This window comes from Aquarana catesbeiana, linkage group LG04 (genome assembly GCF_042186555.1).
Source record: "Aquarana catesbeiana isolate 2022-GZ linkage group LG04, ASM4218655v1, whole genome shotgun sequence".
In the NCBI taxonomy this organism is placed as follows: Eukaryota; Metazoa; Chordata; class Amphibia; order Anura; family Ranidae; genus Aquarana; species Aquarana catesbeiana.
The window spans coordinates 594,574,360-594,590,244 of record NC_133327.1 but is presented as its reverse complement, the minus strand read 5'-3'; the positions used below and the strand labels follow the sequence as shown (position 1 = coordinate 594,590,244).

The window sequence follows — 15,885 nt, the reverse complement described above, 5'->3', positions numbered from 1 at the left end:
GAACAATAAAACGACAACTATTTTTTTTTTATTTTATATTTTTGTATGTGTTTTTTTTTTTTTTTTTTTTTTTTTTTTACACTTTTTTTTGTAACTAACTTTTATAACTGTAACCGGTTCCAGGTTCAGGTCTCTCAAAATGCGATGGCATCTTGGGAGACCCTGTGAAAGTGTGCCTAGTCTGTGCAATGCTGTACCCTACGCTAATACTCAACTAGTGCATGGTAGCGTTCAAAACATTCACCAATGCAAAGACCAGGATTGTCAGGACAGGAGGGACAATAATAGCGGGTGTCACGTCTATATCCGCGCTTGCTGCAGACACAACATCTTTTTTGGGGGGGTTCGTTGGGTAGGGGTACTCGGGAGGACATAAAGAAAATGCCTCTCATGCAGCTGACTGCATTTGGTTGGGGATGTGAATGGGGGAAGTACGGGCGCTGCAGAAGTGGTGGGTTCCCAATTAGGATTGGCGAATGCAGCAGGAAGGGCACTATGGGCACGATGGGCCTGTGTTTGTCTTCTTGGTGGCAGCGGGACACTACTTGTGCTTGTCACCTCACCAGCTTGAACTGCACTTATGGGACTCGCCACGTCACCAAGTGTTACTGCAGTGCTGGTTTGACTACGACCGGGGTGTACTAGGCCGCTGGTGCTTGCCAGTTCACCAAAACGCTACCAAAAAAACTGTTAGCGATCGCAAGGATCAGGCCTGACTCTGCGAACGCTGCAGTTATGCGTTTAGTGTTTTGTAAGTGTCAGTGATCGATCGATACTGCACTTGGGTGGGCTGGGCTGGGCCGGGCGGAGGGGCAAAACGCAGGTGCTAGCAGGTATCTGGGCTGATCCAGCTAACACTGCGTTTGTGGGAACCCTAAACTGCTGGGGACGCTAGTATAGATCTGATCGGATCAGATATTGATCCGATCAGATACTATACCACTAAGGGAGGTGTACGGTGCGTGCGTGGGTGTTAGCGGTACTGGCGCTAATCTGACGCTGCCTGGGGCTGGTGCTTGCCAGTTCACCAAAACGCTACCAAAAAAACTGTTAGCGATCGCAGGGATCAGGCCTGACTATGCGAACGCTGCAGTTATGCGTTTAGTGTTTTGTAAGTGACAGTGATCGATCGATACTGCACTTGGGTGGGCCGGGCAGAGGGGCAAAACGCAGGTGCTAGCGGGTATCTGGGCTGATCCCGCTAACACTGCGTTTTCGGGAACCCTAAACTGCTGGGGACGCTAGTATAGATCTGATCGGATCAGATATTGATCCGTACAGATACTATACCACTAAGGGAGGCGTGGGTGTTAGCGGTACTGGCGCTAATCTGACGCTGCCTGGGGCGACGCATATCACCGCCAGGCGATCGGGGGGCTAAACCTTTATTCGGTAATAAACGGCGGGTGCCCTGACACTATAAAAAATAAACGAACTAACCAGCGTCACCCGTAACAGTTATACGGTGATCAGTGGTGAAAGGGTTAACTAGGGGGCAATCAAGGGGTTAAAACATTTATTAGATAGTATATGGGGGTCCATGTCGCTATAAAACGCTGACGGCGAACCTAAATATTTACGTCTCTAACTAGCGTCACCAGCGACACTAATACAGCGATCAGAAAAATGATCGCTTAGTGACACTGGTGACAGGGGGTGATCAAGGGGTTAAAACTTTATTAGGGGGGGTTAGGGGGGTATCCTAGACCTAAAGGGGGGTAATATTCACTGCCCTAACACTGTAACTGTCACAAACTGACACTATGCAGTAATCAGAAAAAAAAAAAAAAAATACTGCTAATGTCAGTTTGTGACAGGGGGGGGGGTGATTGGGGGGCGATCGGGGGGGGATCGGGGGTGTAAAGTATGCCTGGCATGTTCTACTGTGTGTGTTTGTGTTGTGTGGACTTACATGTCTTCTCTCCTCGGCGCTGGACGGAAACTGCCAGACCGAGGAGAGATGACATCACATCCTCTGCATGTGTGAAACTACACACAGGCAGAGGAGGATTCCCATTGGCTGGGAGCGATCGCGAGGGGGGGGCCACGATCGGATGGTCTCCCCCTCGCCTCCCGACGCTCCCAGTCAGATGCCGACCGCCGATGGCACCGGGGGGGGGTCCGATCGGACCCCCCGCCCGCGGGAGGCAGATCACGTACAGGTACGTGATTCTGCCTGCCCGTGCCATTCTGCCGACGTATATATACGTTAGGCGGTCGGCAAGTGGTTAACAACTTCAGCCCCGGAAGGATTTACTCACCTCCTGACCATGCCATTTTTTGTGATACGGCACTGCGTCGCTTTAATTGACAATTGCACGGTCATGCAACGTTGTACACAAACAAAATTTATGTCCTTTTTTTTCACCACAAATGGAGTTTTCTTTTGTCCGCCAGACTCCTAGCATTGGTGAACATGCCACGTACTTTAGTCCGGACGCATACTGTCTCCTTATTGGGTGTTCTGAGAGTTGCAAATAAGACTTGTTACTGTACTTACCTCTGATTTAGGTGCTTTAGTCAACCTACCACTAATGCCCCCAATACTACCCTCTGGAATTTGTTCCGTGATGGCTATCTCTACCTCTGGAGCCTCCCCCTCGACGTGTTAGTAAAACCGAACATATCGCCACAACTACTTTTTGCATCTAGGTGGATTATACCACGTTAATTTTTAGGACAAATTGTGGTTTCTTTTGGTGATGGTGATGGATATCCTCTGATTTTTTTTTTAATTTAGCTGTATAATGCTTGTTACTACCATAACCTTCCACCAAAGAACTGCCCAAATTAAACTCCTCCTGATGATTGCAGTAATACCACATATGTGTATGTTAGTTGTTGTTTGTACCTGCAGTGCAATAGTGCCCATTTTGCTTTTTTATTTATTTATTTTTATTTTTATACTAAAAAAAAACAAAAAACCCTGTAAAAAATAAAATAATACTAACCCTGGTACTGACCTAAATCAAATCTTGATCTAGGTATTTTTTTTTTTTTTTATTAATATTTATTTTCATTTTTTTACACACTAAGTATCTCTCTCCTCCATTTACAGAGAAAGAAGACTCGGGGGCGGGCTTCACAGTGACTGATCAGGTGACCCGGAATTGGGACCCTGGTCTCTGTGCTGGGAGCGCACCATGCAGCATGCTTTCAGCACAAAGGGATCTATACAAATATGTGGCCTCATGGAAAAAATCCAAGTCCAGTGGGGCTGCATATTTGTGTACGGTTGAAGTGAAGGGGTTAAAAAGGTTGGAGCATGAGACTTTGACTTCTAGCAACTCTTCTGCCTCTCTTGTGACAGATTTGAGAATGTCAAAATGATACTCTTGAAGGCCAACTTCCAGAGATGTTAGGTTAGATAGATTCTCTCAAGTATGCATACTGCTTAGCCCATTTGGTGATACCTCGCTGTGCTTCCCCGTCACAAATACCCAGTATTTCCAAATATGGGGAAGTATGTGACCTTGCTTCTTACTGCCAGGATGCAACATGGAGTTTACACAGGGGTTAGACTCTGAGTTCTCACAGCTGAATGGCTCAGCAGGGGAGTGTAGCATAGGTAAGTAGCAGTGGATGGCCTGTCCTCCTTCCCTCATTGCTGCGTCCACACAATGTCCACATGTGTTCCCCCACAGGGGGTGATTTCATGATGGTGGAAGCATTGCTAATGGGTGTTGCTGGCTTTAATCAGTACTCTAAACCACCCCTTGGCTACACTTATACATACTTCTTTACACCACCACAATGAATTGGGAAAAAGTAGTACCCAAGTAGTGGACACATCATTACAAATTATTGTAGAAGTGCCATTGTCTCCGACAGTCAAATATTGAAGAGATGAGATTGCCTAATTGAAGATCATGTGACTGCTGCTACAAAGTGATTTTTTTTTTTAACGCACAAAGGCTAAATTTAATAACAAAAAAGATAGATCCTTGCAGAACGGCTAGGGGGGAATACATGGTAGCATCTCCCAGGCATTCAACACTCCCAGAAATGTCAAATAAACACTCAAAAATCTGATGGAGACTGTAACAAAAGGAAGGTAGAACACATGGGCTTCTGATGAGGTGTGTATACTAGCTCTCCTATTGCAGGGACCTGCTGTTTGGATTTGTTTGGGGAACTGACAGTGTCTCTTTAACCGCTTGCTTACTGGGCACTTAAACCCCCCCCCCCCCTCCTGCTCAGACCAATTTTCAGCGCTGACGCACTTTGAATGACAATTGCGCGGTCATACAACACTGTACCAAATGAAATTTTTATCTTTTTTTCCCACAAATAGAGCTTTCTTTTGGTGGTATTTAATCCCAGCTGGGATTTTTATTTTTTGCTAAACAAACAAATAAAGATGGAAAATTTTGAAAAAAAAAAAATCATGTTTCATAGTTTGTTATAAAATTTTGCAAACAGGTAATTTTTCTCCTTCAATGATATGTGCTGATGAGGCGGCACTGGTGGGCACTGATAGGCTGCACTGATGGGCACGGATAGGCACAGTTAAGGCGGCACTGATAGGCACGGATAGGCACAGTTAAGGCGGCACTGATAGGCACAGTTAAGGCGGCACTGATGGGGACAGATAAGGCGGTACTGATGGGCACAGATAAGGCGGCCGCTGATGGGGGGCACTGATGGGCGGAACTGATAGGGGGCACTGATAGGGGGCACTGATGGGCAGTGATGGGCACTTATGGGCACTGGTAGGTGACACTGATGGGCACTGTTGTGGCACTGATGTGCAGCACTGTTGTTGTGGCACTGTGGGCGCTGATGGGTGGCACTGTGGGCGCTGATGGGTGGCACTGTGAGCACTGATGGGTGGCACTGTGGGCGCTGATGGATGACGCTGGTGGGCACTGGTAGGCGGCACTGGCAGGGGGACAGATGATCGCCTTGATCGGGATTGATGGCCGCCGGTGATCGGCTTTTTTTTCGACAGCGCGAGGAGAAAAAATAGCCGATTACCAGCTCTGGTTACATCACGTGATCAGCTGTCATTGGCTGACAGTTGATCATGTGGTAAGGAGTCGGGACCGACCCCTTACTCTGATCTGTGATCAGGCGAGTCTCATAGACTCACTGATCACCAAGCGCGCCGCGCGCGCCCTGTAGGGGGCGCGCAGGCCGCTCGTGCACGGGACAACGTCAATAGATGTCGTCCCGGCAATGTAGGTCCGCGCTGTTGCCATCATTTGGCAATAACGCGGATATGAAGAGGTTCAAGTGATTGTAAAGTCTCATTTTTTTTAAAAAAAAAAGAACAAACATGTTATACTTACCCGCTCTGTGCAGTTGGTTTTGCACAAAGCAGCCGGGATCCTCCTCTTCTCTGGTCCCTCTTCGGAGCTACTGGCCACTCCCTCTTTTTGAGTGCCCCTATAGCAAGGAGCTTTCTATGGGGGCACCCAAGCTGCAGCTCTGTGCATCCATTCAGACACAGAGCTGCCGTTCGACCCCGCCCCCTCTCTCTCTCTCCTCATTGGGTAACCGACTTTGACAGCAGTGGGAGCCAATGGCGCCGCTGCTGTGTCTCAGTCAATGAGGAGGGGAGTCCCGGATGGCCAAGGCAGTCGTGGACATCGCTGGATAGAGATGGGCTCAGGTAATTATTAGGGGGGCTGCTGCACACAGAAGGTTTTTTTAATCTTCATGCATGGAATGCATGAGGATAAAAAAAACCTTCTGCCCTTACAACTCCTTTAATGTCATTCTGTACATGTAAAGTTTATCCAATAAATAAGTATAACCTTGCTGGTGCTAACTTTTTAAGAAGGTGTAAGCATCCCAGTCTTAGTCCATAGGGTTCAATACTGAGTTGGCCCACCCTTTACAGCTATACCATCTTTAATTCTTCTGGGAAGGCTGTCCACAAGGTTTAGGAGTGTGTCTATGTGAATGTTTGACCATTCTTCCAGAAGCGCATTTGTGAGGTCAGGCACTGATGTGGACGAGAAGGCCTGGTATAACATGTTTGTTTTTATTGCTTTTTAAAAAACAAGACTTTACAATCACTTTGAGTTCCCTTCACTGGAACTAGGGAGTCAAGCCCAACCCCTGAAAAACAACCCCACACCATAATCCCCCTCCACCATGATTTGGACCAGTGCACAAAGCAAGGTCCATAAAGACACGGATGAGGGAGTTTGGGGTGGAGGACTGGCCTGCACCCTGATAGAACACATTTTGGGATGAATTCGAGTGGAGACTGAAATGCCAGGCCTTCTCGTCTAACATTAGTGCCTAACCTAACATGCACTTCTGGAAGAATGGTCAAACATTCCCATAGACACACTCCTAAATCTTGTGGACAGCCTTCCCAGAAGAGTTGAAGCTGTTATAACTGGTGGGGGTGGGGGGTCAACAATATTGAAATCCTACGGCCTAAGACTGGGACGCCATTAAATTTCATGTGCGTGTAAAGTCAGATGTCCCAATACTTTTGGTAATATAGTGTATGAGTGCACTACAACATGGTACATACATTCTTGTTCTTGCTCAGTAAATTACCAGGCATTGGGACATGACAGCCTGGGGCTTGCACCTTCAGAAACAAGTCTGCATTTCTCATATTTCTATTCTTTAAGTTTCTTACCTTCTTGCCTATCTAATTAGAACTGACTTTAACCGCTTGCCGACCAGCCGCCGTCATTTTACTGTGGCAGGTCGGCAGGATCCCGCAAACCGTCGTAGCTATACGTCGGCTCACGGGATCGGGATAGCAGGCACGCAACGCTGCACAGCGGGAGTGCCGTTATGTGTGGCTGACGGTCGCGATGACTGCCGCCCACGAGCGATCATGAGCAGGAGACACAGAACAGGGAGGAGTGTGTGTAAACACACACCTCCCTGTTCTGTTCTGAGAGGAGTGACAGATCATGTGTTCCTATTAGCTAGGAATCACGATCCGTCACTTCTTCTAGTCATCCCCTCCCCCTTCAGTTAGAATCACCTCCCAGGGAACACAGTTAACCCCTTGATCACCCCCTAGTGTTAACCCCTTCACTGCCAGTGACATTTTTATAGTAATCAATGCATTTTTATAGCACTGATCGCTGTATAAATGCCAATGGTCCCAAAAATGTGTCAAAATTATCCGATGTGTCCTCCATAATGTCGCAGTCACAATAAAAATTGCAGATCGCCGCCATTACTAATAGAAAAAAAATAATAATAATAAAAATGCTATAAATCTATCCCCTATTTTGTAGACGCTATAACCAATCAATATACGCTTATTGTGATTTTTTTTTTTTTTTTTTTTTTTTTACCAAAAATATGTAGAAGAATACATATCGGCCTAAACTGAGAAAAAATGTGCTTTTTTTTTAAAAAAAATGGGGATATTTATTACAGCAAAAAGTACAAAATATCGTTTTTTTTTTTTTCAAAATTGTTGCTCTTTTTTTGTTTATGGTGCAAAAAATAAAAACTGCAGAGGCGATCAAATACCACCAAAAGAAAGTTCTATTTGTGGGAAAAAAAAGACGTCAATTTTGTTTGGGTACAGCTTTGCACGACCGCGCAATTGTCAGTTAAAGCGACGCAGTGCCGAATCGCAAAAAATGGCCCGGTCATTCAGCAGCCAAATCTTCCGGGGCTGAAGTGGTTAAAGTCTATATGCCTCCAAATTTACAGCACTCTGTTTCCATAATAAAGGCCCCTGTCAGAAAACTTTTCATATGATGAATGAATACAGAGTATTTGGCTTTATGATGTAGAGGATAAAATTCATCTTTTTTTTTTTTTTTTTGCTTGGAATCTGCTGAGCTGGATTGTTCTTTCTATTCTAGCTGTTTCCTTAACTTTCTAGAGAAATGTCCTCTTTGTGTAATATCATTTTTCTTCTGGAGCAGTTATTTTTATATGTTGTTGCTTTTGCTGTCTGATTCTTTTCGACTCGTTTGTCTTTTCTTGCTCTCTTACATTCTTTTATACTTCAATGTTTGACTCGTTTTCTGGGTTGTAAGTTTTAATGTACTAATTTAACAAGATTATATTTTGGCTAAATTATGAAATTATGTTTTGTAGAAGGCTAATGGGAATTCATTTTAAGTACATTTCTAGCAAACGTCAAGTTTGTGTTTAGGGAGCAGTTTCTCTTTACACAATGAAAAATAGTGGTACTCATTTACTGGTCTACAAAGACAGCCATGGATTGTAAATTAGTTCCACTGGATTTTCCGGACATTCTGTGCTTCTTTATTTTCATTGTGTAGCAGAATAGCTTATGACTGTTTTTTTTTTTTTTAAAAATAACAAACATGTCTTATCTCCTCTATGTAAGGGATTTAGAGAAGATCCTCCTCTTCTGGGGTCCCCCAGTGGTGCTCCTGGCTCCTCCTCTTCTTGAGTGCCCATACGGAGACCCGCATTCCCTGGGGGCACTCCCAAGTCCTGCTGCTGTGTCCATTGACACAGACAGCAGGACTCGGCCCTGCCCCCCGTGTCACTGGCTTTGATTGACAGCAGCGGAAGCCAATGCTTCTGCTACTATCAATTCAGCCAATGAGGACCAGAGACTGCGGCTGGAGCTGCTCTGCTCGTCGCTGGAAAGATCGGGTTCAGGTAAGTAAAAGGGGGGCTCTGCGGGGCTACTGCACTACAAAAGGTTTTTCACCTTAATGCATAGAATGCATTAAGGTGAAAAACCTTAGGGGTTTACAACCCCTTTAAGCTGATAAAACACAAAACATTCTAATTTCTTATTTTTTATTGAACACATCCATTAAACAATCACAGTGCTGGAAAAAAAAAGTAAGCTAACACACACACACTCGATGTGGAAGGGGGAATCCCTGTTGAGTCATTGTATTCTGACAGTGGGGAGATTTCCCTGTTGTTAGAATATACTCATCGGCACTGCCGGCTATAGCCGGCAGCGCTGATCCAGAGAAATAATTCCAACAGGCTGGTTGTACAGAAGTCAATCAAAAGATCGATTTGTGTACAACCAACCTGCCCATTTATCGATCAAAATTCGACCAGTTCCTGCTGAACCAGCTTAATTTTCAATCCCTGTATGGCTGGCTTAAATGCAAATCGTTTTTTAGATTTGGGTAGAATGGAGAGGAGGTTTTTTATTTTTTTTGTTCTCTGTGTTACTATATCTAATTGTCCTGACCACCAGTATCACTGGGAAAGTAATTTGAGAGTAATTCCAAAATTTAGTGTTGCTACAAGAACAGGAATAGAAATTTTCCAGTGGGGACACTTGTTCCAGTGAAAACGGTGAAAGCCCGATTCACATCTGTGCAGTGCGCTTGTGTAAAAAAACAGGTGTTATCAGGACTAAGAGGGGATTGCCCTCACATAGCATAGATACACTCTCACTTTCTGTCAGGTCCACATGACTAAGGGAAGGTTAATGTCCCTAATGAGACATTTGGCAAAACAAAAACCTGGCAGCATGTTGAACCCTTCCCTATTCTATAAAAAAACTTTAAACAGAAAATTTTGGTTTTAGAAATACTTTAACAATCTGCCACATAGGAAGTGTTTTGTTTTCAATAATCCCACAAGCTCATAGATTTGAATTGTGGGAGGGAACAATGTAATGAGCAAATATGTCTAACTACAAATTATTCAAATGGTTTCAAACTTTATTACACATTGGTAATATTATTGATATAAAACTGATCTCTTTTATGTGTTTCTCTAAAAATTATTGCAGAAATTGTACATTGATTTTAAATTGGTTTCATCTGCCAGAGAAGCTTCATGATTTTAGATTGATTGCACTTCTCAGAGACATTCTGATTGACTATTGGAGTTTAGAATGGATTATTGGGTTTGTGTTTTTACTAATGTTTTTTTCTTAACCCCCACAGACACCTTGGGTCTCAACTTTGCGAACTGGAAAAGCTTATTGATAAAATGATTATTGCAGAATTTACATCATACGTTCAAAGTGACTTAAACAGACCTTTGGATGAAGACTGTCAGGTCGTAGAGGAGGTGTGTGGGATTTTATTGTAACTACTGTGAATTCTATTCCTGGTGAATTCTATTCCTGGTACCATTCTATTCCTTGTTTTGGTGGCAACTCAGTTTTGGATTCACCCTCACTTTTATTGTGAGTCACATTGTTGATCAGGACAATTAGAGAGAGAGAATGTCCTTAAAGTGATTGTAAAGTCTCATTTAAAAAAAAATAACAAGCATGTTATACTTACCTGCTCTGTTGCAGTGGATTTGCACTGGGCAGCCTGTATCCTCCTCTTCTAGGGTCCCTCGTTGGTGCTCCTGGCCCCTCCCTCCTGTCGAGTGCCCCCACAGCAAGCAGCTTGCTATGGGGGCACCTGAGCCGAGCTGCAGCTCCCTGTGTCCATTCAGACACAGAGCTTTGGTTCGGCCCCACCCCCTCTCTCTCCCGATTACCTGACTGACTTTGACAGCTGTCTCTGCTATGTCTCAGCCAATCAGGAGAGATAGTCCCGGACAGCCGAGGGACTCGTGGACATCGCTGGATAGAGATGGGCTCAGGTAAGTATTAGGGGGGCTGCTGCACACTGAAGGTTTTTATCCTAATGCATAGAATGCATTAAGATAAAAAACCTTTTTTCTTTACAACCCCTTTTAATGGAGGCAAAGACAACATTAAAAAACTGGCAGAGGTTCCCTTTCCACTTTATCCAAATATCAAAAAAAGGTTTTGCCTTTAGTTATACTTCCATATAAAAATAATTGAAACTGGTGAATTTTAGAAAGTCTTTTGTTCTTTAGCAGCTTCAATAAGAAGTGATCATAGTGTAATATTTCACAGCTAAATCTATCCTGTATGCTATAGAAATTGGTATTTCTTTTATTTTATGCATTGAAATACTTAAAGTGTTTAACCCAAAAGTATAAAGCTGTGCCAGCCCTTCTATTATAGGCAGGCATAGCACACTGTACATGTCTTTTATAAAAACGAGGCTTGTAAATACTGATTTAGAACAATCTTCAGGCCAGTCACAGGACTCGCGGCCGCTGTACAGCTCCGATGGATGGCTGCTGCAGGAGGGGCCCAGATCTCCCTCTGACGTCAGCCGGGGAGATCACATGGCTGCTCAGCCCCTCCTGCAGTAGCCCTGGAAACTGTTCAATAGTTCAAACTGTTCAATAGTCACTTAACCGGCCTGAAGTTCGCGCTAAATCGGTATTTACAAGTCTCGTTTTTATAAAAAATGTATACAGTGTGTTATGCCTAATTATGATAGAGGGGCTGACAGTGACCATATATATATAATTTTATTTGTACAAATAGCGGCGGGGATGGGGGGGGCGGGGGGCAGAGGCACAGACATGGAGCTGACAGGCAGGGAGGAGGGGGTGAGGGGGAGAGAGGAGAGCTGATAGCAGGGCTGCGGATGACGAAGGGACGTACAATGACTACTGTGGTCAGGGCTCAGCAGCCCTGATTTTTGTGGTCAGCGCAGAGAGGGGGATACAGGAAGTGGCTCGTTCAGCCAGGTTTGTTTTACAGTTTAGAGGGGGGCAGGATACACTGCACAAGCACTGTGCTGTTTAATCTGCTTTAAAGGACCAGGATATCTATTTTTCTTTATCGTACATCATGGGACACAGAGCCTTAAGTAATTACTTAATGGGTTATAGGCCACCTTCAGGTGATGGACAGTGGTATACCCAATCCAGGAAGTTCACTCCCTATATAACCCCTCCTCCTTCCAGGAGCACATCAGTTTTTTCGCCAGTGTCTAAGGTGTTGGTCACGAGTGAAGATGTGCTCTGAGGAGCTCCAGGAAAGTATCCATGCTGGATTTAAATAGCCTCCATAGACCAGATCCATCCAAAGTGCCACTGAGGCCTAAGTGGATGGTACCTGGGGTCTCGTATCTGAAGCACGAGGTTTTGCCTGTAACGCCTCTCTTTGTAGGGCTGGACCCCAGGAACCCAGGGCTTAGGTCTTGCTACATTACTTAAAACTTTCCTGGTGGGGTGGTTTACAGGTCCAAGGGAGTTGGAACCCTGATATCTAGGGACCCAGTCCTTGAAGGTTTGCTAAACGCAGCCCGCCGTGATGGGTGAAGGTTGGATTGTCTGTTAATTCAACAAATTCTGTGGCGGGTATAAGGTAAGGGAAGAAACTTAGGTACTAAAAACACTTATGTATTCTTCTTTTAGGGAAAAAATGTTGTCATGCCTTAATTCTCCACTAGAGGGAGTCTATTCACATACCTTACTCTGTTGTCTTCACTGTAAAGCTCAGTCAGTCTGTGTGTGGCCGCAGCAGCATGTGCAGGGGGATTCCTCTCAGGTAAAAGAAATCTGCCAAATGTTTTCTTTTCTCCTCCCTGAAGGGACCACAGGGTTAGGGGGACACCCCCCCCCCTTACATTACCCCCCCCCCCCCCCCAGCCATTGGGGGTGCGGAGGTCTCGCTGGTACTGCTAATATTGTTAACTATTGTTACTGTTGTTGTGTTCCTGCTGCTAAACAGGTCTCTACCTCCTCTTCCCCCTCCCTCATGTTGGGTCTGTAGACCCGAAAGCGCCGCGCACGAGCGCAGGAACATTTTTAAATGTAAAGAGGGGCGGAATTTTTTTTGGAGGGGGCGGGGCCTAAGCGCTGTGTCGTGAACGTCCTCGAGGACGCACGGCAGGCAAAAACAGATAAAACTACAGCTGTGACAGTCTCTCCTCAGCTGACAAGGAGGAAACAAGCATCTTGCATGCAGGGACACAGGAGCTGTGGGACATGTGAGGGTTGCAAGCTGGCATTCCTGATACAGGAAGGACACTTTTTTTCCCAGCACTAGGCTAAACTTTATAGCGGCTTTATTTGTCATGACTATATTCAGCGATTAAGTGCAGTTGTATAGTACCTCTGTTTTTGTGCTTAGGACTATGCCTACCAAAAAAGACACCACAAAGACCAAAAAGTACTAAAGGTTTCACCCCCCAGGAGCTAGGATCTCGAGTCGCATTTCCATGCTGTCATCCTCGCCTGAATTACCAGTTATGGCAAGCCAGGATTAACCATTGCAACAAACTGCTTCTCACATCTCAGCCCCTGTATATGTGACTGAAGATGTCCTTTCCTCCACCCTGCAGGGTCTAGAAGGAAGATTAGCGTCTTTAATCGTATCCTCCATTCAAATGGATAGGAAGCATGCTAGACCCCCCTCCCCCACTTCAGAACCTTTGCAAGGGGAACAGTGGGCTCAGGATGAGGTGTTACCCTCAGTCGATAAGGAGGAAAAACAAACCGATGATTCCTCTGTGGAGGAAACCATGGTGGATTAACCTTTTTCAGCCTCACAATCTGAGAAATTGCTGATACAAACTCTTACGGAGATGGTTCGTTCCACTTTTATGTTGCCCCTAACAGAGTCTCCTGAAAGCTCGGTTTCTTCCTTGGGTTCCTTAAAACCTTCTCAGCCTTTGCATGCGTTTCCTGTCCATGCATTACGATAAGAGCTTGTTTTTGCTGAATGGGATCACCCGGATTAGCATTTTCTCCCTCCTAAGAGATTTTCAGTTCTCTATCCCATGGAGGAGAAATTCACCAAGAGATGGAAAGTACCAGCAGTTGACGCTGCGATTTCCAGTGTGCATAAAAGCCTAACTTGTCCTATAGAAAATGCACAAATGCTTAAGGATCCAACAGTTAAGACGTTGGAATCCCTGTTAAAGTCTACTTTTTCCTTGGCAGGTGCCGTTACTCAGCCTGCAGTCGCTGCAATAGGCGTCTGTCAATCCCTAAAGGACCAATTTAGACAGGCCCTTAAAGAGGTTCCTGCGCAACAAGCCTGGGAATTGGCTGAACTACCAAAAGTATTATGCTTTGTCATAGATGCCATTAAAGATTCTATTCACCAGGCGTCTCGCCTTACGCTTATGCTTGTACATATGCGTAGAATCCTGTGGTTAAAAAATTGGTCAGTCGAAGCACCATGTAAAACCCTCCTAACTGGGGTCCCTTTTCATGGGGAGCGACTATTTGGAGAATATTTGGACAAATATATCCAAACAATTTCTAGTGGGAAAAGTACTCTTTTACCAGTCAAAAGAAAGTATAATCGCCCTTCATTTAAACGGGCTCTTTCCCCTGCGCCAGGGGCTTCTGCCTCTAGGCAGTGGCGATGGCCTCCGCCGCCTGACTCTAGAGGAAAACCTCAGGGTCAGACCCAGGCTCAAAAGAAGTCCTGGGGTCGGAAACCTGCAAAGCAGAATCCTAAAGCCTCATCATGAAGAGGCAACCCCTCTCACCAAGGTGGAGGGAAGACTTCTGCAGTTTTCAGAAGTCTGGCAAGAGGAAATTCAGGACAGATGGGTCATCTCCACGGTAACGCTGGGGTACAAGCTGGAATTTCGGGACTTTCCACCGTCTCGTTTCCTGAGGTTAAGCATTCCCAAAGATCCAGAGAAAAGACAATCTCTGTTTCAGGCACTAGACAAATTAATATCTCAAGGGGTGATCATACAGATCCCCACAAAAGAGCAAGGTCTGGGGTTTTATTCAAATCTTTTTATGGTACCAAAACCAAATGGAGATGTGAGACCCATTCTAGATCTAAAAAAATCTAAATCCGTTCTTGAAGATCCGCTCCTTTTGCATGGAGACGATCAGGTAAGTAGTTTCTATCCTTCTAGGAGAAGAACTTCTGATGTCAATCGACATCAGGGATGCATATCTGCATGCCCCTATATTTCCCACTCACCAAAAGTTTCTGCGGTTCGAGTTAGAACAGCAACATTTCCAGTTTGTAGCCCTGCTCTTCAGGCTAGCCACAGCACCCCGGGTGTTCACAAAGGTGCTGGCCCCACCTCTAGCCAGGTTAAGGGCACAGGGCATAACAGTCGTACTGTACCTAGACAATCTATTGCTAATAGACCAGTTGGTGGCTCGGAACAAAGCGTCCGCATTACAACCAGTTACCTGGAAAGTTTGGGCTGGATTCTCAACCTAGAGAAATCTTCCTTAATACCGCTAAAAAGACTGGAGTACTTGGGTCATAGACACAGCCCAGGAAAAGATCTTCTTGCCTCAGGCAAAGATCAACTCCATAAGAGAGCTGGTGCAGATGGTCAGGTCAAAAGGCGATTCCTCCATTCGCCTTTGCATGAGGTTACTAGGAACCATGGTGGCTTCATTCGAAGCAGTTCCCTATACCCAGTTCCATTCAAAACTGTTGCAAATTGGTATCCTGTTCGCTTGGAACAAAATGATTCAAGCTTTAGAGTTGCCAATGCGGCTGTCCCCAAGTGTGTCACAAAGCCTCAATTGGTGGCTACTAACTCAGAATCTGCTGAAAGAAAAATCCTTCAGACCAGTTATCTGGAAAGTGGTAACGACAGATGCCAGCCTTTCAGGCTGGGGAGCAGTTCTAGAAAAGACAACTGTCCAGGGACAGTGTTCAAGAGCCGAAAGAACCTTGCCCATCAATATCCTAGAGATTCGATCGGTGCGTCTGGCTCTAAAGCCCTGGACTTTCAGGTTACGGGATTGTCCTGTCAGGATCCAATCCGACAATGCCACAGCTGTGGCCTATATCAATCACCAATGGGGCACCAAGAGTCTCTCAGCGCAGAGAGAGGTGAACCATATTCTAACTTGGGCAGAAAGGAATGTTCCGTGCCTATCAGCAGTCTTCATTCTGGGAGTAGAGAATTGGCAGGCAGACTACTTAAGTCGCCAGCAGTTATTCCCAGGGGAATGGTCTCTTTACCCCGACATCTTTCTGGCTGTTTGCCAAAGATGGGGGAGTGCGGACATAGATCTTCTAGCGTCCAGGTTCAACATGAAGTTACTCAGCTTTGTGGCCAGAACAAGGGATCCGCTCACATGCGGAACGGATGCGTTGGTGACCCCGTGGGATCAGTTCTCACTGATCTATGCATTCCCCCCTATTCAGTTGCTGCCTTGACTTCT

At 45.3% G+C, this 15,885-nt stretch overlaps 1 protein-coding gene across 1 annotated transcript in view; it reads left to right on the top strand.

Moving 5' to 3' along the window:
* VPS54 (VPS54 subunit of GARP complex) overlaps window positions 1-15,885 on the top strand; it is a 226,758-nt gene that overhangs the window by 110,161 nt on the left and 100,712 nt on the right. The window contains exon 8 of the mRNA XM_073628190.1: window positions 9,840-9,966. Within this exon, the coding sequence (XP_073484291.1) occupies window positions 9,840-9,966 (127 nt within the window). The remainder of the gene's footprint in view (window positions 1-9,839; window positions 9,967-15,885) is intronic.